Source organism: Macrotis lagotis, chromosome 3 (genome assembly GCF_037893015.1).
Source record: "Macrotis lagotis isolate mMagLag1 chromosome 3, bilby.v1.9.chrom.fasta, whole genome shotgun sequence".
Taxonomy (NCBI): Eukaryota; Metazoa; Chordata; class Mammalia; order Peramelemorphia; family Peramelidae; genus Macrotis; species Macrotis lagotis.
In genome coordinates, this window is record NC_133660.1 from 278,060,926 (window position 1) to 278,081,815 (window position 20,890).

Genomic DNA, 20,890 nt, shown 5'->3' on the forward strand with positions numbered 1-20,890 from the left:
AGCTTGGTAGGAGACTGGAAGGTTCCTGAAACAAGGTCTTGGTGACTCCTAATGAGCTTGCTCTCAACCCAGCCCTTTTTCCCTAGGCTGCCCTACTGTTCTCAGGAATTGTTGGTGACTGCTGGCGCTTCCATCCTGACTCTCTGCCAAGGTGGGGATGCGCTTGTCTAACCTTAGCTTCAGCCAGGGCATGTTTGGATTCATCAAAAGGAACTTGCCCAAAAGTTTAGGAGGAAAACCCAAGAAAACCACAAAAGCACCAAGTCCAATCCCCTAGAAACCGTCATCTGGACATGCCTCTTCTCATTGGCATGAAGTCTCACTCCTTCAAATTTTGCTTCAAATACTTCCTAGCTGTGCCCTTCCAGCTGTCTTCCCTGATTTCCACCCCCTAAAATGGCCCTCCCCCCTCCTGATGCAACATGAGAAGGGGATCCTCTAATCCTAAGCCTGGATTTCTCTTTGCTCCTCATATCTTTGCACCTTATAGTATTCTGACTCAAGTACAAGATATTCTTCCAGACCCAATGGGAAATCAGGGCTGGGACCAAGTCATCAAGAAATGAAAGCATCTTGGTTTCCTCTTCTATCAGCTCAGTTCCCTTCAGAGTTCTAGGTGTTCAGTGGATGCTTATTTAATGAAAGAGAACTGAAGAGAGCAATCCTTAGAGAAGGCCCATGATGTGGATGTATCCAGGTACCTCTGAGTACTAGTGCATGATCTAGTCAACATTCATGAGGGATACCAGGGTTCCTCTTTTTCCTTCTTTTGAATCCAAATATATCTGAAGTTCTGCAGCTGGGATTTCACTCTTTTGTAATACCAGTGTCATGATGAACACTTGTTCTCCCTTTTCTAAACATAAATCATGAATCTGGTCTTTTTTTCTTTCCTTAACCTTCAGAGTAGTTCTCAGGGTATTTTATTCTAGTAGGTATAATGGACATCAGGAAAGTAGAAAAAAAGTTAGGCTCAGATTCAGGAGAACCCTGGGTTCAAATTTTATTATGGATGAATAGTGGGCAAGTCTTGACTTTCATGTTAAAATGGTTGCCCCATTTTCTTCATCTGTAAAATGGAAATAAGAATGGCACCTGTGTCATAGAGTGCTTCTGAGTATAAAATGAGATATCAATCAATTATTAAACATTTAAGTGCTTACTGTGTGATAGGCACTATACTGTGTGGTGCATATGTAAATATTTTATAAATCTCAAAAGAATGATAGAAATGCCAATTAATATTCTTACTGTAAGAAGAATTTCCTTCATTAAGGAGCAATTTTTAATATTTCTCATCTTGTATCTGGAAGGGAGGAGATATTTTCTTCTGTTGGACCAAGATCTGGGGAATTTTCTCTCTTCAGGATGAGTATTGGTACAGCCTGGGCTAGGCCAATATGGGTGGTACAGAGGAAATGGAGCTGGTCCTGCACCAATGAGACCTCAGGTCAAAACCCACCTCTGTTCTATTCTCTTTGTGACAACTGAGCAAATGGCACTCATTCAACTGGCAAATGGCAAAGAAAGTGCGAGTAAAAGAGTTCTTCAGTGGGATAACTCTTATCAATTCACTTCCCCTCCATTTGTCTCAGTTTCCTCATCTGTAAAAGCAGCACAACTGTATACAGCTCACCTGTAATAGTACCTGCTTCCCAGACTTACAAAACATATGTTAGCACCCAGGATTCTGAGGACTATGTTGATGTTGGTGATAGCTCAGCACCCACATGTAAGTGGAAGGCTTCTTAATGAAATAAAGGAGAGTATTGTTCCTCCTTGTTGTCTGTCCTGAGCTCCAGCTTCTTTCTCTGCCATAGAAGCTAGTTGGAATGTTCCCAGTCCCATACGTCTGGTGGTACTAGATGCATGTCCAAGTGGTTGCTATAGGCAGGTGGAGCTACTACAGAAGCAAAAGAAGTCCCTCTGTGGCAGAGTTTCCCTAGATAGGAATGGACCATGACTTAATCGACTACACTCATTTCTAAGCCAACAACTCTCCCCAAATAATCAGTTTCAGTCTATTTTCTGGATCCCTGGCTGTCTCCAGGTACCTACTGGACTGGCCCACCTGTATCTTCTTTTGGGATCTGCCAGCTCAGCCAGTTCAAAATTGAGTCCTTTCCAGGCCTTTCATGTAGTTGGTATTTAAGAAATGCTTGTTGTATTAAATTAAACTGAACAATTTTGGTTAATCATAATAATAGTCATAGTAGAAGCTAGTATTTATATAGCACACCTCACAGCAATTCTGTGAGAAAGATTCTGATGTTTCTTACATCTTAAAGCTGAGGAAACTGAGGCACTGGCAGAAGTGGGTGTCAGAGTAAGAGTGCAGCTGGGGTATTACGATGTTTTCTACATTCTTGCTGATTCTTGAGGATGTAATTGTTCGGGAGAAAACTTGAAATTTGAGTAATGCTCAGAGGGTTTGCTGATGCATCAATTGTGTTGGAACAAATTTATGTTTTCAAAATACTTGTTATAGAAAAACTGACTGAAAACAAACATGCCCAGAAGTGATAATCTCTTCATTGTCAAGAACTCTCAATACCAATGCAGATTGCTTTGTAGATAGCTCTGGAGTATTCTGAATTAATGAAACATTAGGTGTTTCTCTTAAGGAGTCACACAACTTGTCTCCATGGTGGAACTGGCGCCTCCATTCTTCTGACTCGAAGTCCAGAACTTATGATCATTGTGGCATGGTGTCCCTTTGCTATTACAGTTATCTTTTCCACATCATGGTGATTAGTGATGAAGTGCCTGAATTATCTGGAAAATTCCTACAAAAAAATTTTGGCCCTGCCTTCATACTGGAAAAGAAGCCAGAATGTTTTTTCTTTCTTTTATGGGTTATTTACAGTATCTTATTGTAAAATTTGAGTTGATATTATGCAATATATTTTATTCATTTTTGAGTTTCCAAACATTTTCTGTGTCTTTTTTGCCAGTCTTCTGGTATCATCCATGATTTCTGCCAAACTCCCCTAGCATTTCTTAAGTTGATCTGTGATATATTGAAATTGACCTGGGGAGAGTCGCCCTTAGAAGAGATAAGTGAACCCTTAAAATTTTAGATTGTTTTGTGGACGTCATTGGGTTCTCATGTCAATCTTTGTGGGTCAGCAGTAAAGACATTATTATCCTATTGTTTCAGACATGACGACCATAAACCAAGTTATAGCACTTTCTCATGTGCATAGAGCTCTCAGAATTTCCAGAGGCAGAATATAATCTCAGATCTTTCTGACTTTCCTTCTGGTTCCCTGTTCACCACCTCTCAAGAGAAGTGAACTTTAAATTGGAAGACATGGGATTAAGTCCTAGCTCTGCCTCTCCCTTTTTCACATCATGACCCTGATCAAGTCACTCCCCAATTTGGGGTCCCAGCATCCTGAGGAAATAAGGACTTGAGATAATCTCCCAGCTCCTTTCCAGATTCAGTAGGCTAAACTTTCAATGTTGTCAATTTTTTTGAATATGTAATTTGAAAATAATTTGAACTTTTGTGTAATCTCATAGGTGGCAATAATCGCAGGAAACTTTGAACTGGCTGAGTATATTAAGAACCACAAGGAAACAGATATTGGTAAGTGGAACACACAGTTTTGATGAGAGTCATGGGGTGTATGTGATTTTTTTTACCATGCATTTTTTTCGAGATTCTTCAAAAGAAGGCAGCATCAGTGAACTATTAGAGCCAAAACTTCACCCATGCATGATGCTACCATCTTTATTGTTCCAATTCCATTTCTTAGAGTTTATGATTCTGTGGAATTTTATTTTCCCTGGTCTATTGAGACTCCTGAATGTACAGAAGTCTAATATAGTGTGTTTAACTTTCTGAGAGATAACCATACCCTTGGGAAATCAGGTGGAGTGACAGGTCTGACACTGATATTTTAATTCATATAGCACTTTGATTTACAATACTAATTGAACATTTAGATATCTCTAATTAAATACAACATGATATACTCAAATTCCATTTAAATAAATTAGTTAAGAGAAGTCAATTAAGTAAGGAAATAAGAGGCAATTGATTCTGTCTCCATTCCCAGCCTCTTTATCAGCAGCTTCTTATCTCAATGGCCAGCATTCCTTCTCCCACACCTTCCACACAAAGCCTATCATGGAAAATTTATTAATCTTTCTTGCAACAGCCCCAAGAGATATCTAGGGACATTTGAATTCTTAGTCTATCTCTGCAATTTGGCAGGATCCATTTTGGACCTTTTCTCTTCCTATTTACCCTTACCTCTCCCTTCCTTCCCCCATTTCCTGTCCCTAGGGTAAATTTAAAACATGATATGGAGCACATAAGAAAGAAAGAAAGAACAAGTTAAGATGGTTGTATCCTAGGAGGTGTGGTTTAGGGAGGGCTCTACTAGTTTGGGTTTCCTGAAAAGGTGCAGACTTCACTTCAACCTGATTCAGTTCCACCAAGAACTGTCTAAAATCTCCCTTATAAAAAAACAGGTAATGCAACAAGCTGTGCGTAATGTCTGCTTTCTCTTTACCACAAGAGAAAACTTGTTCTCATGTTAGTTGTGCACCATAAATGTGCTTGCCTTGCCTTGCATCCTCTTAGAGAAATGGGAGGATGAATGGCCGAGTCTTCTGCCTCATCCTTGCCAATCACTGCGTAAACCCCAACACCTTCTGTTGATTATGCCAGTCTTTGCTCAGTACCTCTCTGAGGACATCATGGGGAACCAATGAGTTGATCTTTGTCAAGCAATTGAGAAGATGATCTGTACTCTTGTGTTCAGGAGACATTTAATAAGATCTAACCAATAAATAACCAAAAGCAGACAGGATAGATTCAGATTAAGATCCGAAAGTGATTGGTGGTTAAAAATGAATTGGGAGGGGACAGCTAGGTGGCACAGTGAATAGAGCACCGGCCCTGGAGTCAGGAGGACCTGATTTCAAATCCAGCCTTAGACACTTCATAATTACCTGGCTGTGTTAACTTGGGCAAGTCACTTAACCTCATTGCCTTGCAAAAACCTAAAAAAAAATGAATTGGGTATCTATTAAGGTGGAACAAATAGCAGTATAGAGCTGAGTGGGTCTGGACCTTTCTTTTAATTTTTTTTTTTTTTTTTTTTTTTTAGTTTTTGCTAGGCTAGGTAATTACGAAGTGTCTGAGACCGGATTTGAACCCGGGTCCTCCTGACTCCAGGGCCGGTGCTCTATCCACTGCGCCACCTAGCCGCCCCTGGGCCTTTCACTTTCTATGCTAAATACCTTCTGAAATGTGTCCCAGATATATAGCCAGGTAGATGTCTTTGTGGATGGAGCTTAGCTTCTGGGATGACAGTTAGGAGATAACAACTGGTAGCACATCCAGGGCATTCTGCAATTTGTCAGACACTTTATATTCTTGAACTCCTCCGACTTCTCCAATTAACCTTGGGAAGTGGATTTTACTTCCTATTTTTCAGCTTAAGAGCTTGTGTGTGAGAGTCCACGTGACAGAGTTACACAACTAGTAAGCGGCAGTATCTAAGGCCGGATATTCCCAACTGCCCTCCTACTGGTCTGTCCGCTGCTGGTGGTTTCTGGTGAGCACAGATGTGCCTGCCAGAAGAAATCTGCAAAGCATTGCTAAAAGTTATCCTTACCTTGGGCAAGATTTGAGCCACTGAAGTAGTCTTCATTGGAGTCTGATCGTGTCATATGGAAAACGACTTTCTGATGACAAGACTGAAAAAGAATGTATTTGCTCTTGAGTTAGTCAATGGGTCTTTAAATGGGAAAGAACGGGAGAGAAGAAAGCTGTCTCTGCATTGCAACAAAGGCAGACACAATTGAATGAAGTCACAAAGTGAAAGAAGAGCACATTGAGCAGAGATACATAGGGAGGCACAGAAATTTCCATGGGACACAGTCCAAGAAAAGAGTCAACAGAAAACCCATCCTTCTAGATGTCTATCCCCAAATGGTCTACCTAGGAAAATTAAACAAGGTGAATAAAGGACCCACGTGCAAGGGTGTATCTCCTGAGTGTCAGTGAAGTTTGTTGACACCTTTGAAGTAGAGTTATAAAGAATCCTGCATACCGGAAAGAAACAGGATGAACAAAAGGGGGAGGGCATGGGCATAGCATATTTGGGTAACAGGAGAAGAAGCATGATGGAACTTATTTGGGGGACAAGCAAGACAGGCAGAAAATAGAGGTTGGTGTAGCCACCAACCATATAAACTGAAGGAGAATGTACATGAGTTCAATAAATTGATTGTGAGCCTAGGACACCCAAATACAGCAATGGTGGCAGTGGGAGTTACCTAGACATCCGTTGGACCTCTTTATGGGACCAAAAGATAGGTGTAGCTAATGCTTTCTGGTTTTGATTTGAATTTCCCAAAGGTGTGGGAATCAACCAGGAAAACTTGTACGAGGTAGCATTTACATAAGGTTTTCAAAGAACTTTAATATTTCATGCAACGTATATGTTGAATATAGCATTTATATAAATCTCCTTTGGGATTCAAACACTGGAAAGAATCCCCATTTTTGCAGATAAAAAACTGAGGCTAAGAAAAGTTATGCAACTTACCCTGGCCATTCAAACCAGTAAATATTGGCGGCAGGATTTGAACTCAGATCTTCCTGACCTCAACTCCAGGATTTACTTGATTCACTATTACAACTGCTTCTATACTGGAGTTTACTGTTACCAACAAGGAAGAGATGATGGGAAGTGCAAAGCAGGGAGCAAACACTCCAGATCAGTGAACCTGTGATGGAAAACAGGATTGATGCCATAGGTTCTGACATACATATGTGTTTTATAGAGTAGATTTCATCAGGTTAAAAAAAAAACACATCGTTGGATGCAACTGAAAACTATTTAGAATCAAATTCCCAAGGAATTTGTTCTTCTGTTGAACTTGTTAGGAAACGGCAGAGGATCTAGAAAGGGTGAGATCTTGTATAAAGATAGTAAAGGCAAAGGTAGCAAGAGGGAGAATTTGCAATTCTTCAGCTAGTGTTTTGCTTTTCTTTGCTTTTCTAATAGTCCTTGTCTTTGAAAGGACAGAACAAAAATGGCTAATGATAAGGCAAAACCCAATTGGTTAAGTAGATTGTAAGAGAGAACTCACATGACCCTAATGAGTTCAAATAATACAGTGAGGGAAAGCCACTTGGATTTGGAGCAGGGATCAGAGAAGTTGCATTTGGGGGCCTGTTGTGCTACATCCTCCCTTTCTGGCAACCGACTTCACCTCTGTGGACCTCAGCTTCCTTACTGGTAAAATAAAGATGTTGGGGGAGCAGAGCTCAAAGGTCCCTTCCAGCTCTCCCTCAATTATCCTTTGAACTCACCAAGTCCAGCTGATGACCATTGCATTGAATTCAGCAAGCTTTTCCTTAGAGTGGATCCTGTGGGAGTCATTGCTAGATGCATTGGCTACTAATAGAGGAGAGATGACTTGTGGACATGACTCTGGATTACAATCAAAAAGACCTGTGTTCAGATCCTTCCTCAGACACTGATTGTGCTTCTGGGCAGGTCATTTAACCTGTTTGCCTTGGTCCCCCCGCCCCTTGCAAAATGAGGGAAGGGCAGACAATGGTCTCAAGATCACTCTTGAATGGCTTTATATATAGGAGTCTGCTTCCAAGAAACCTCTATCCCATTGGTGGAAAATGACACGAAAATAGAGAAGTAACAACAATTTGAGGGGCCACTGACAACCAAGATCGCTGCTCGCTCGAGGTTCTCATTAGTCAGGGCAGAGGAACAGGAACCTACCTGAGACACAGAAAGACAGGAAGAATAAATGCTGGTACTAATGGGAGTCTAGGGACTTCCCATGGAGGGTGACCTTTAAGCTCATCCTGAAATCACCCTAGGATTCTAAGAAGCACGGGTGAGTCTGGAAATGTGTGGACAAAGGTTTAGTGTTAGGCGATGACGATACTACTCTAGAATATCTGGGACATTTTGTAGTGTTTCTATCAGTGTGGGAGGTCCCAGTTAGAACTCCTCACCTAGAAGGAGAAAAAAGGACCTTTGGATAGCTCCTTGGATATTTTGTGGATCAGATTTCTTTCTAAACCATAGTTTATCATCCTTTACCAAGACGTTTGGATTTTTAACCATCTATCAAGTGATGCACCTGGTCCACACGGACATTTTCATTAAAGCACTATAATTAGCCACAAAACATTATTTCTTAACCTGATGAACTTTGCACTTATTTGGCCTAAATTCCTATAATACATGCATCTCTAGATTTTGCTAGAGATGATCTCTGGGACAGCTCCACATGGGCAGCTCCCCCATGAATGTGCAGGCATACTACATCTAACCAGGGGGCATGTGAGTAGGGTGATTCATATCTGATGTGGCAGAGCTGCTTATGTCTTCTGATAGTACCATGTTGTCTCCTGCTAATCCCCCCTAGGGATCGCCTTTCACTGCTTCCCTTCAATAATAACTATTTGCTCTGTTTTTAGGACTACCTAGTGCTATGCATCACCATCCCTTAGGGATACTATGGTTATTGCTCTCCCATCAACTCTTCATCCATTGGTGAAATTCTGTGAATAATCTCTCCCTTGAAAAGGACAATTCACCTCTCTGGTACTCTGTTTCTTCCATCCCCTTCTGTGCCTCAGGCATCTTCAGATCTACCCACAAATCAATCCACCATCTACTTGAGTTGCTGTGGAATCTATAGCTATCCTCAGTTAACATTTTTTTTTTAGTTTTTTCTAGGCAATGGGGTTAAATGGCTTGCCCAAGGCCACAAGCTAGGTCATTATTAAGTGTCAGGGCAGATTTGAACTCGGGTACTACTGACTCCAGGACTGGTGCCCTATCCACTGTGCCACCTAGCCACCCCATCTCAGTTAACATTTTCAATAAATAATAGATTTTTGAAAGTTGCTATTAGCCATGAAGCTCTCATTGGCTTTTCATTTAAAAATTTTTAAAATTTATTTAAGGCAGTGGAATTAAGTGACTTGCCTAAGGTCACACAGCGATTATTGAGTGTCTTTGACTGGATTTGAACTCGGGTCCTCCTGACTCCAGGATTGGTGCTCTATCCAATGTGCCACCTAGCACCCCTCTCATTGAATTTTCATCCCAGACTTTCTAGCCAGGAACTTCTACCTAGCCTGTGTAAAAAGGTAGAGAGACCTGTCCTAGAATCAGGCCTGACCTTTTAATTCTTCTTAGGTCTCTTCTGTTAATTGACTCCTTTTTCAAAAGGACACAATAGGGGCGGCTGGGTGTCACAGTGAATAGAGCACCAGCCCTGGAGTCTGGAGGAGCTGAGTTCAAATCCGGCCTCAGACACTTAATAATTATATAGCTGTGTGGCCTTGAGCAAGCCACTTAACCCCATTTGCCTTGCAAAAAAAAAAAAACCCTAAAAAAAAAAGGACACAATAGTTAATAGACTTGAGTGAAGGAGAAATAGGTTCAAATCTCTCATTAGGTCCATGTGACTAGGGGTAGCTCAATTCAGGTCTGATGCCTCCCATTTCCTCATTTGTAAATTGGGAAAATAGAATCTTGGAGGCTTTGTTGTAAGGATGCAGATCACTCACACTCACACACACACACACACACACACACACACACAACATGCATACACCTATATAGACACTGCAATGTCAGTCTTAATGCATTATGCAAATTTCAGCTATCAGTCACATTTAACTCTTATGCTGCCCTTTATTTTCTCCCCCTGTTTTCTCAGTTCATTCTGACTTAATTTATGGAGAAAAACTCCAGCTTACTTTTTTAGACTCCTGTAATCCTGTGGCTGAAATAAAGCTATCTGAGGCTCTACTTTCTGAAATAGAAAATGAAACTAGGGACAGTCTGGTAATTAAATTGTCTTTACCTTAACTGAGCAGCTCCATCTGGCCTACCTAAAAGTAATAATGGTTTTCAATGGCTGAAGAACTATGACCGTAGACCCATGACCCTAGCGAACACCACACCCTGGTCACCCCATTTATGATTCCTTTATACTGTAATGTATGGGGAATGATGGGGAACTAGGTGGTAGCACAGTGGATAGAGCATTGGACCTGAAGTCAAGATTAATCCATTTTCTAGCTGTGGGTCCCTAGATAAGGAACTAGATCCTAACCCAAACCCTAATCTTATGTCTCAGTTTCCTCATCTGTAAAGTGGAAATAATAACATCACTCAATTCCCCGGGCTATTATGAGGATCAAATGAGATGATGTTTGTAAACTCCTCTGTGAAGTTTAAAGCACTATATAACTTCCTTATTATTAATATTGCTGTTTCCATTGTTCCTGAATAACAAAGTGGGAAGAGAGCTCTATTTTCAAGATTCACTCAATGACGGCAACAAGCCAGAAAGATATAAGTCATAAGTCTGGTAAAGAGATTGTGTGAATGCAAGTGTATTAAATAAGATTAGAAGATTAAGTAGGAGCCAGAATGTCATTTCCCATGTTGGTGAATTGTTTTCAATTGTATCTAGCCCTCCATGACCCAATTTTAGATTTTCTTAGCAAAGATCCTGGAGTGGTTTGCCCTTCCCTTCTCTGGCTCATTTTACAGATAAGGAAACTGATGCAAACAGGGTTAAGTGTCTTATCCAGGGTCATACAATTAGTAAGCATATGAGACCAAATTTGAGCTCAGTTTTTCCTAGTTTCCCATCTAGTGTACCATTGAGCTGCCACATCTGGCAATGTGGTCTAGTGGATAGGGTGTTGCTCTTGGAATCAGGAAAACCTGAGTTCAAATCCTGATTCAAATATTTGCTATGTATGAGACTCTAAGCAAATTTCTGTGCCTCAGTTTCTCATGATGTTTCCTAAGGTTCCTTCCAGTTCCAAACCCATGATCCTAGATCATGAAGGGAACTTGGTCACCCCACCTCCTGCCTTCTTTCTGATGAAACATCATGGATGCTTCACATTGTCAAAAAGTCTTTCCAAAGCTGTTTTGACTGATTGGCAAATAAATGAGGAAACAATCACCTTAAATGGGTCTCCAAATGTGCAAAGCATTTTGCCTTACTCTTAGCTTATGCTTGTGTTATCTTTGTATGTGTATGTTTCTGTATGTGTCTGTGTTTGTATGTGTGTTTTAAAAGATTATTTGAATAAACCCTGCTCTGTGACCCTTAGTGTTCTATTCAACTGTTTGCCAAATGGAGTGCGCTACTCCAAACTTCATAACCTTTCAGGCTCCCTGCCAGGCGCCTTTTCCTGAAGGTTGGTATCTACATTACTCCACTAGAGTGCGATTCATAGAGCATTTTGGCGTCCTAGGAGCCTGGAAATGCATCCGGAGCCGGACGTAGAGGCAACTCTGTGTCCTGTTTTAGAAGAGATATTGCTTCTTGTCGGGTACCACTCCATTAAGGAGCCAGATGACGGGGGAATTTGCTCCTAAATTGAGCCTGGGATCTTCCCCCTCCCTTTTCAGTTTTAATGAGTAGGCCCATTGTTGTCATTTCTTTAATCGCCAACTCAGAGGAAGTCATGGTGGGAATGCAGCGGTGAACCCCAAAGTTAATCCTGGATTGTTTTCATCGTCTCCCGCTGCCTGCGAGTCAATGAGCTGGGCAGCTTTGAGAGGCATTTCTTCTCCAGTCTTTATTATGGCTTCTTTGGGGTGGCTCTCCAAACACAAAATGGTAATATATGGGGGCCCGCCCTGGCGCTCTCATGAGAAACAGTAATGCTGCTCTCCAACATGTAGCAGGCTCAGTGCCTGCGGACAAGGATGACCGTCTTTCAATGTGCTTTTGGGGTTTGGGTTGGGTTGGGGTTTTGCCTGGCTTTGTGAGGAGATGCACTGTCAGATGGATTAAAGGACATGGGTTGTGCTTCTTCAGCTGAACCAGGTTTGTTTTTGACATCTTGTCCTTCTGCAGCTATGGAACTGGAAGCAAGAAGGGTGTCTGTGTGTGTGTGTGAATATATATATATGTGTGTGTGTCTGCATCTCTGTGTGTCTGCGTGTGTGTGTGTGTGTGTGTGTGTTGAAACATGGAGCTCATCCCACAGCTATGTGAGTTGGGGTAGTTGATTAGCTGACTAACTAATACTTGGATACCGTTGCTAGGTTTCCAGGCAGAGTTCCCGTATCCCTGTATAATTATGCTCCGTTGTGTACAGTCGACAGAACACGGAGGTTGGGGGGGGGGAGTGGGGGGGATTCAAACAGCTGCCTTGATGTAATATTTGGGAGGATGTAAAGTCGGGTCTGCTACAGAGAAATGGAGGATTCTTTCTCCCGTCTCTTCCTGCCTTGGAGTGTTCATTTTTCTCCCCATAAACTGTTCTCGTTATAAAGAAGCATTTGACTTTCTTAGAGTGTTGACAGTGAAGTGCCCAGCTTGCAATGAAACAGCCATGATGGCATGTTTGGGGAAGGAAACGGAGGTTTATGGAGGTTCAAGTGTTTCTAACCCAGATTCTTTAATTAAAGCAGACTGATTGAGGTCACTATGGAGGAGTCTCAGACAAAGCATGTAATTAAGTCCCTTGCCAGGCCAGTGTAGAAGCTGCTCTTGGATGGCTTGTACAAGACAGCCCCTGAGTTATAATCGGCTGAGCCCCGTGAGCTGAGTTGCAAAACAAGTTGTGCTGAGATTGTATTTTTTTTTTAAAAAATGAATGCACTCCCCAAAGAAAAGGTAAATAAATGAGGCATCCCCAGCCCATCCCCTAACCCAGCTGGTCACATCATATTCTGTTTTTGTTTTGCTTTTCTTCTACATAGGATGGAAGGAGCCCTGTAAGTATATGCTGTCACCAGGTTCATTTGTGATGCCGGTCATGTATGTGTGTGTATTTGCATAATCTGTTTCATGTGTTGTGGACCTCCATGGTTGAGGGAAGCCCCAGGGTAGTCTGTGGATCCTCATGGAAATATCTACAACAGAGAGAGGTATCTGCCTGGCATGGACTGGGAAAATCAGGATGTTTTATTCTCCTATCATAAAACATTCCTCTCTGACAAAGAAAATATTTAAGTCCATTCCTCTTTCTCCCTTCATCAAAGGTCATGGATATAAATCATTTTTGCATGGGGTTTTGGGAAACTAGTAAAAATGACCTGAAAAGATCTGAGCAGAACTGGGAGTCTTTGCAATGGTAAGTATTCTCTTGGGAGATGGACTTTTTGATCTGCCTTTCATTCTGAAAAAATCATAGACTTTACCCAGAATGTTCTTCTGGGCAACCGTGTTCATTCTTCATCAATGCACCTCTTCTTGGGCCTTTGGTGGAGATTTTCTTTCAGTAGCATGTTGATTCCCATGTACATTCTTCCATATTCCTGCTATGTGTTTTCATGTGGCACATATGCCAGCCTCTGGTGCTTCCTACCATTCACTGTCCTCTGAAGTTCCATCCGGATTGGCATCCTCTTCTTGTGTCTGTTTTGGAACCTTCACTTGGCTGTTAGCTCCTGCAGGAGCTCCACCAGCTTGGCCTTTTGTCCTGAAGCTTCTAGTTTGCTTCTCTGCACAGCTTGGACACCCAACCAGTGCTGATTTCATGCCTGCCTTTGAGATGTTTGTTGACACAGTCCCTATCAGTGGTGTATCCTAGATTCATTTGGAGTCTCAACAGCTGGGTTCAAAAATCCCAGTTCTACCACATACCAGTTAGTGACCTTGGACAAATCTCTTCCCTCTCAGTTTCCATTCCCTTATATGTAAAATGGGAATGATGCTACTTATGATATCTGCCTAGCAGGATGGTGGTAAGCATCAAATCCAATAATATAGTTAATGCTCTTTGTAACTGAAAGGTATTATTAGAATGTGTACTTATTTAAATATGTTCATTTTTATTTCTTATCTTCAAGTATAATTTTTCAGAAACTGAATTCATTTGAGCTTTATTTCCATTCTATGTCCAATTAACAGGGTCTCCCTCCACCAATAAAAATGGTGATTGCTCCTTAGAACAGATTCTTCACTGAGAAAGCAAAGCTGAAGTATAGGGGGACTCTTCTATCTTGACAGTCCTCTGAGCTCATAAAGAGTTCTATAATTAAAACTTTCCTCAATTGTTAATTGGATTGTATGAAATTAAGAATTATTAGAAAAGAAAAGAAATTTATCCACTTGAAAGCATTAGCAAAGTCCTGTGTATTCTCTGTTTCCCAGGAATTCTCTCCCAGTAATTCCCAGTATTCTCTATTCTCTATTTCCCAGTAATGGGAAAAGTAGGGGAGTAAAAGTTCCTCCTGGATTTCCTCTGAGGATCCCACTTATAATCTATTATTTACTACATGGGTGAAATCACACAGTTTCCTTTCCCTTTCTGGGTTCCTGTTTCCCCATCTGTAAAATGTGAGGGTTGGTCTAGGTGAGTACCATGTTAGGTGCAGCTTCTCTGATGCTTCTCTGAGTCCTCACTCATCCTCCGGCTACGGGATCTACCACAGGTGAGAGATGAATCCTACTTGAAATGATCTCCTTTTAGGAATCCCACTCTCTCATAAACCCATCCGCCAAACATCCCATCTGCACAAGAAGGCAGGGGAACGGAGTAAGGGCTTTGGAGAAGACAGTTACCAGCATCATGTTCTTCCCTTCTCCAAGCTTTTCCCATCTCTCTTCCAATTTAACCCACAAAGGTTTTCACTAGGAAAGGTTATTTATATGTTATATCTATCTCTCCATATTTTTAAACTACTGTTCTTGTATCCAGTAAAATCTCCTCCCAGTTTTCAAAAACACTCAGTTCTCATTTTTACATAGATACAAGTGGCTGTTCTGATTCCCTTCCTTTTTTTATGTTGGTTTTCTTCTTGGAGATTAGCAGAGTCTCTTGAGTCCTTTGTAGGCTTCTGCTAAGCCTTTTGCATATTCCTCTGAAACTCCTCCTATGTGCAAAGGGGAAATTGAACTAGGGGACTGTGATATTTGTCCCAGATCAGCATTCTGTGTTCTATACATCTACTGGCTCCCATATTCTGTGTTCTAAGGTCCCTTCTAGTTCTGCTTTTCTTTGGCCTAAGGACCTTTCCAATTGTCGATGTCAAAAATCCCCTTTGGTGATATTATGTACTAGATTTCTGTGACCAATGTTTAGGAATTTAAAGCCATCCTTTCGTTTCCTCCGTTAATGCCTTTTGGTTCCTTGTAATTGTCTTCCATGACTTTCATTATACTCCAGAAAATTTTAGCGTTATCCCAAAATGGAATGGGCTGCCCCAGGAGTTTGAGGGTTGGTTCTCCACTATTGGAAGTAAGTGAGAACAGACTGGAGGACAGCTTGTTGATTGGCTTTTGTTCTGTAGGCCTTCTGCTTGTGCCATCCCCTTTTCCTATAGCTTTACAGTTCGTCTCGACATTCTTTTACCACCAGAAGCATCATCATCAGAGATTAAAATGCTTTTGGCACCAGCTCTTCCAGACACTGAAGAAACCAAGGCAAGCCACTTAGGTACTTGCCTGCCTTCATTTTAGTTGGGGAGACAAGATAGCTACATGCTGAAATGCTGCAGTATGACCCGTGTTCCACACTGAGAGCTATAATAGAAAGTAAGCGATGCAGGCACTCAGAGTTAATGGTTACCAGAGGGGAGGTCCTTGCAATATATGACCCTTGAGCTAAACCTTCAAGGGAAGCATCAATTTGTTTTGGCCTTGCCCCTCATTTCTCTGAATATTCTCCTCTCCCTTCTCTTCCTTTGATGAACAATTCAAATGGTTGTTTCAACCTCTCTGGGTTTCAGTTTATTTTATGTATAAAACAAGGGGATTGATCTCTGAGATCCCTTCTTGCAGTAGGATGGTATTGTACTGATGATCCTAGTCTTGCCTCTTAAGGTCTCCCAATTGAACTTTGATTTCTTTTCCTTCTCTCTTCCTTTTCCTTTTCTATCCCAAATTACTTTTTTCTTTTTTCCTTTACTTTCCCTCTAGAAATTTATTTTTTGAAATTTATCTTCATTATTTCTTCACAGAATTCTATTTCTCACTAAAGTGTCCTTTCATTATTCGTCAAGAGTTTCCCATGAGTCAGTTATAGGATGTCTTTGTTATATCGGATAAGAAGCTCCTCATCTGATTCCCAAGCTTTGGGCCAATTATCCATATAATTCCACCCTCATCCTCAAGCCCAGTTCTGTCACATCCTTGTGTTTACTGGTCCAAATTCCAGATGAATCTTCCACCATCCTGGGACGTTGAACACATTCATGTGTTAAGTCTGGTCACACTATGTCTCCGACATCTGCTCCTCCATTCCCAAGGATAACGAAGCAACACCCATAGCCTAGTTAAGTGTTAATCACCATAGAGTGATGATAACTAAAAGACTTGGCCCCATTTCGGTGGATGCTTTCCCTTTCTTCCTCTTGATCCTTCCCTCTTTCTCCTTCCTTGCTTCTTCCTTTCTTATTTCATTTTGAATAGATTTTGCCATTCTAAATGATCATGATTACCAAACTAGAGGCTTTGAATATCTCAAATCATAGAGACTTAGTGGAAGCAAACAAAATCTCAAGGGAATAATACATACTGTGCATAACCCCATTGCCCTGGCTGCTACTAGTTTTGTTTTGATTTTTCCAGAAATGCTTTCAGTGTATCAACAGATGACCCTGCGTCTCAATATCATTAGCTACTACAATCGATCACATTATCCATCTTGGCAATAATTGGTCAGGCCCCAAAGATGAAAGAATACTAAGACAATACTACTGACTTATTTCAGGACCATTTCCACCTGTTGACTATAAAGCTAAAAAAAATGGAATGAGGATATTATTTTTGGCAAGAATCTATGATTTGGGTTGATGTTTGGAGGTCCCTGAGGAGGGGAGTCTCTTTATCTTGGTCTCAATTTTAAAATAAATTTTCTTTCTCTGCTGATATGAAACTTAGATCAGATTCCTAGTTCTAGGAGTTTGAATTTCAGCAAAGATAATCTGTGAGTTAATGCAATTGAAGTGAGTCTAAGCCCGCTCTCCCTCCCTTAATGGATTGTTTTCTTGAGTGTCCTTTAGCGTGTTAGGGTGAAAGCTGGTCAGAAGGAGAAAGGGTGGAGAGATCAGGGTTTAGATCCTACCTATGAACTTTGTGTGGCCACAAACAAAAACCTTCCCTGAGCCTCAGTTTCCTCATCTAGAAAATGAGCATAATAACGTCTGTTACAATACCAGCCTCCCAGGGTTGTTGCAAAAGTAAAGCTCTTGAGGAAATCCCATTTCTCTTACTTTCATGTTTATCCTCAGATTTCTTTACCAGAAAATTGTGAGTGAAAAAGCCACCACCTTTTTGTCACCTCCCCATAAGAGTTATGTATACTGTCTGCTCTCTTCTTTCTGTCTTCCTCTGGGTCATCATGGATTCCTTAAGGATGACACAATGGGCATCTGTCAGTATTTACTTTTTTTAACTCCTTACTCTCTTTCTCCTTTTCATCTTCACCATTTCCTTTGCCTTTCCCTGTGAATTTTCTCTTATGGCTCAAAACTGGTATGGGCCATGTGTTGCCATAGCCAAAAAGCTTTTCATCTTGGCTTTCCCAAACAAAAGTATTTGAACATCATGTGTATCATGTGACCCTCACTGGAAACCATGGGTGGTTTGGCCCACTGTTTCAAAAAGATATGGGGAAGGCTTTAGAAGGTATTGGAGGAGATCAGTTGAATGATTAGTGTCATCTGGGCATCCAAGAGATATCTCATCTTTCCCAAAGGAAGATCATTCCTCATAGGTGTGTGGAGGGAGCACCCCAAGGCCTACATTGCTGCTCGGGGGCCTTGTGCTCTAAGCTTGGAAGTGATTGGCTAAATATAGAGGAAGGTTCCACACAGGCAACATAAAGAACTTAGCATTCCCTGGAAAATGTAAACTAGTTTGCCCATGTCCCTTTTTAGTAGAGTTGGGCAAAGCTAGTCCATTGTGCATGCTGAAGAACTGTCCCCTGGATCATGGCTTCTGTACTTCAGATGTGAGACTTTTTTGATGGTTGTCGAAATCAGTTAGAAAGGATGGGGACAGAACAGGCATTTATAAATCTCCTACTGTGTGCTAAGTGTGTTAGAAGAATTACCTCATTAGATCATCAGAACAATCTGGTGAGGGTAGTGGCTATTCTCATCCCCATTTTGCGGTTGAGGACACTAAAGCAAACAGAATGAGTTTTCTGCCTAGGTTCTTAAGAGCTGTCATACAGCTAGAAAGTTACAAGATGATTTTGAACTCTGTTCTTACTGATTCCAGGTCTAGGGCTCCATCCATTGTGCCACTGAGCTGCCTGTAACGTAACAGCTCCCCCCACCCAATTTTCTGCCTCTCATTTTCTTCTGCACAGACCATGGGAAGGACTTGACCTATATCACTACGTTCCCTTCCAAGCCCTTGTAATTAATTTGGCAACTTTCCTCTGGAAGTCTTTCGTGTATTCTTTAGGCACATCCCTTTTCTTCCTTTCAATTTGTACTAAAGTCATTGCCTAGAACAAGTTGTCCCCTTACCCCAATCCCAATGCTCAGGACAGGGTCCCTAACCAGCAGCTAAGAAACTAGGGGCCTTCCCCTGAAGGCCTGGCAGCTCCTTTACAAGGACAAGGGCAGTTTACAGTCACATTTGGAACAGTCACATTTTCCTCCAATAGGAGGACCTTTCTGTATTATTTTTTAGCAATTGCAAATGAATCTCTTCCCCCAAAAGACTGGCTTCTCACAAAGTGGAGTACTCAATCTAGGGTGATGATGCTTCTTCCTGTTATTGCAGGTGTAAGGGATGATGTAGAGAAGGAGGAAGATCCATGGGTTGGGTCAGGCAGCTGCCAAAAGTCTCTCCCCAATTCACTATAGGCACAAATTCCCACCAGAATGACCCTCCCAAATATGGATTAAGAAGTCACAGAAAACAGGGGCATTCATTCAAGTAAGACCTATTGACAGTCTGATCACATCCACATGGGCAACCCTCCAACAGTGTGCTGGCTGACCCAGCTGTGCCTTCTTAACTGGCAGAATCTTATTGATACTCTCCCATAAATGCTCCATTGGAGAAATCTACCTTTGATTCCTCATGACCTTTCTGTGTAAGGCTTAGCTCATTTCATGGGCACCACTGAAGTGCCCATGAGATTCTCTTACCTGGCCAGTCCCCACAAGGCGGCCTTGTTTGTGGATAACGTTATACTGATTGTTGCAGGTACAGGTCTGTGTATTAGCACATGTGCATTGTCCAAAGCGACACAAGGCATATTGATTGTATGAAGAATGCAACTATTTAATTTGTCACATAGAGTTAGATGAATACTATCTCCCTCTCCCTCCTCTTTCTCCATCCGTAGCTTTCTGTCTGTCTGTGACTGCTGTCCCTCTCCATTCCTCTTATTATCTGGAAAACAAAATGGAGACTAGTGCCTATGGAAGAGTAGCTACGAAGGGATGGATCAGTATATTGTTTTGCTAATTGTCTTCAGGAATTAAAAGAGCATTATAAAGGAAATATTTCCCACTAAGTGCCATCAGGAGAAAGTATGTTAAATTCAGATGTGAAAAAATGACATTTTCTTTTTTTTTCAGTTTTTGAGTTTTACAATTTTCCCCCTAATCTTGCTTCCCTTCCCCCTCCAGAAGACATTCTGTTAGTCTTTTTTTTTTAGGTTTTTGCAAGGTAAATGGGATTAAGTGGCTTGCCCAAGGCCACATAGCTAGGTAATTATGAAGTGTCTGAGGCTGGATTTGAACTCAGGTTCTCCTTACTTCAGGGCTGGTGCTCTATCCAGTGTGCCACCTAGCCGCCCCGTTAGTCTTTACATTGTTCCCATGGTATACATTGATCTCAGTTGAATGAGATGACAGAGAAATCATATCTTTAAGGAAGAAAAATAAAATATGAGATAGTAAAATCTTTAATAATATAATATAATTTTTTTTCTAATTTGACAGTAATAGTCTTTGGTCTTTGTTCAAAGTCCATAATTCTTTTACTGGATACAGATGGTATTCTCCATTGCAGATAGCTCAAAATTATCCCTGGTTGTTGTACTGCAGGGATGAGCAAGTCCATCAGGGTTGACCATCACCCCCACGTTGCTGTTAGGGTGTAAAGTGTTGTTCTGGGTCTGCTCCTCTCGCTCAGCATCAGTTCATGCAAATCCTTCCAGGCTTCCCAGAATTCCCATTCATCCTGGCTTCTCTTAGAATAGTGTTCCAAAAAATGACATTTTCTTAAGGTGGTGTTTGATAATTATTATAATGTAGAAGTTTGATAGAATGGATAGAGAATGGACCATCAACTCAGGAAGAATTAAGTTAGAATCTGCCTCTGACCCTGATTAGCTTTATTGAGATACTTATTTCAAAGATCTCTTGTGAAGATCACTTCATATAATGTATGTAAAGCCCTTTCTGAAGCTTGTAGCACAATATATATGTCTGTTCTCATCCTCATTGTTATAACCACTTCTCCCTGGAACAGAAAGCTTTACCAGAGCCAAACAAAAAATAAGACTGTCCTCCTCAAGGCATGCAATTTTCTGTAGTGCCACTGTGGCTATGTTGAGACTGTCCTTCAGGGAATTCTGAAAGGACATTACTGTTCTTCCCTGAGACTTGGAGTCTGAGCCTGTCCTGCCCTTGACCTTGACTTCAGGTGCGTGTCGGGGATGCACCGGTGCCTCTCAGAATTCTAAATTCTTTGTGTTGAGCTTCCCCTGGGGCAAAGGTCAATCTTCCCTTATCCACTAGAAAGGATGGATGGCTTAGTGCTCCGTCAATGAGGTCAGGTTAGCAAGTAGTCCAAGCAGATGGCTGCCTCTATAACAAAAGAGGATGAATGCCAGCTAATTGCTCCTGAGAGGAATAGATTTCCTAATGGTCTATCACTTATTAGTCTCCTTCCTCTGTCCCTTTGCACTGGATGTTTCCCTTTG

General features: G+C 41.4%; 1 protein-coding gene across 7 annotated transcripts in view; it reads left to right on the forward strand.

Annotated features, from left to right (window-relative positions):
- The window catches only part of SHANK2 (SH3 and multiple ankyrin repeat domains 2), a 675,055-nt gene that overhangs the window by 155,955 nt on the left and 498,210 nt on the right, over positions 1 to 20,890 (forward strand). For all 7 annotated transcript variants that reach the window (XM_074230853.1, XM_074230850.1, XM_074230845.1 and 4 more), the window contains exon 11: positions 3,526 to 3,592. In XM_074230853.1, coding sequence (XP_074086954.1) covers positions 3,526 to 3,592 — 67 coding nt within the window. The remainder of the gene's footprint in view (positions 1 to 3,525; positions 3,593 to 20,890) is intronic.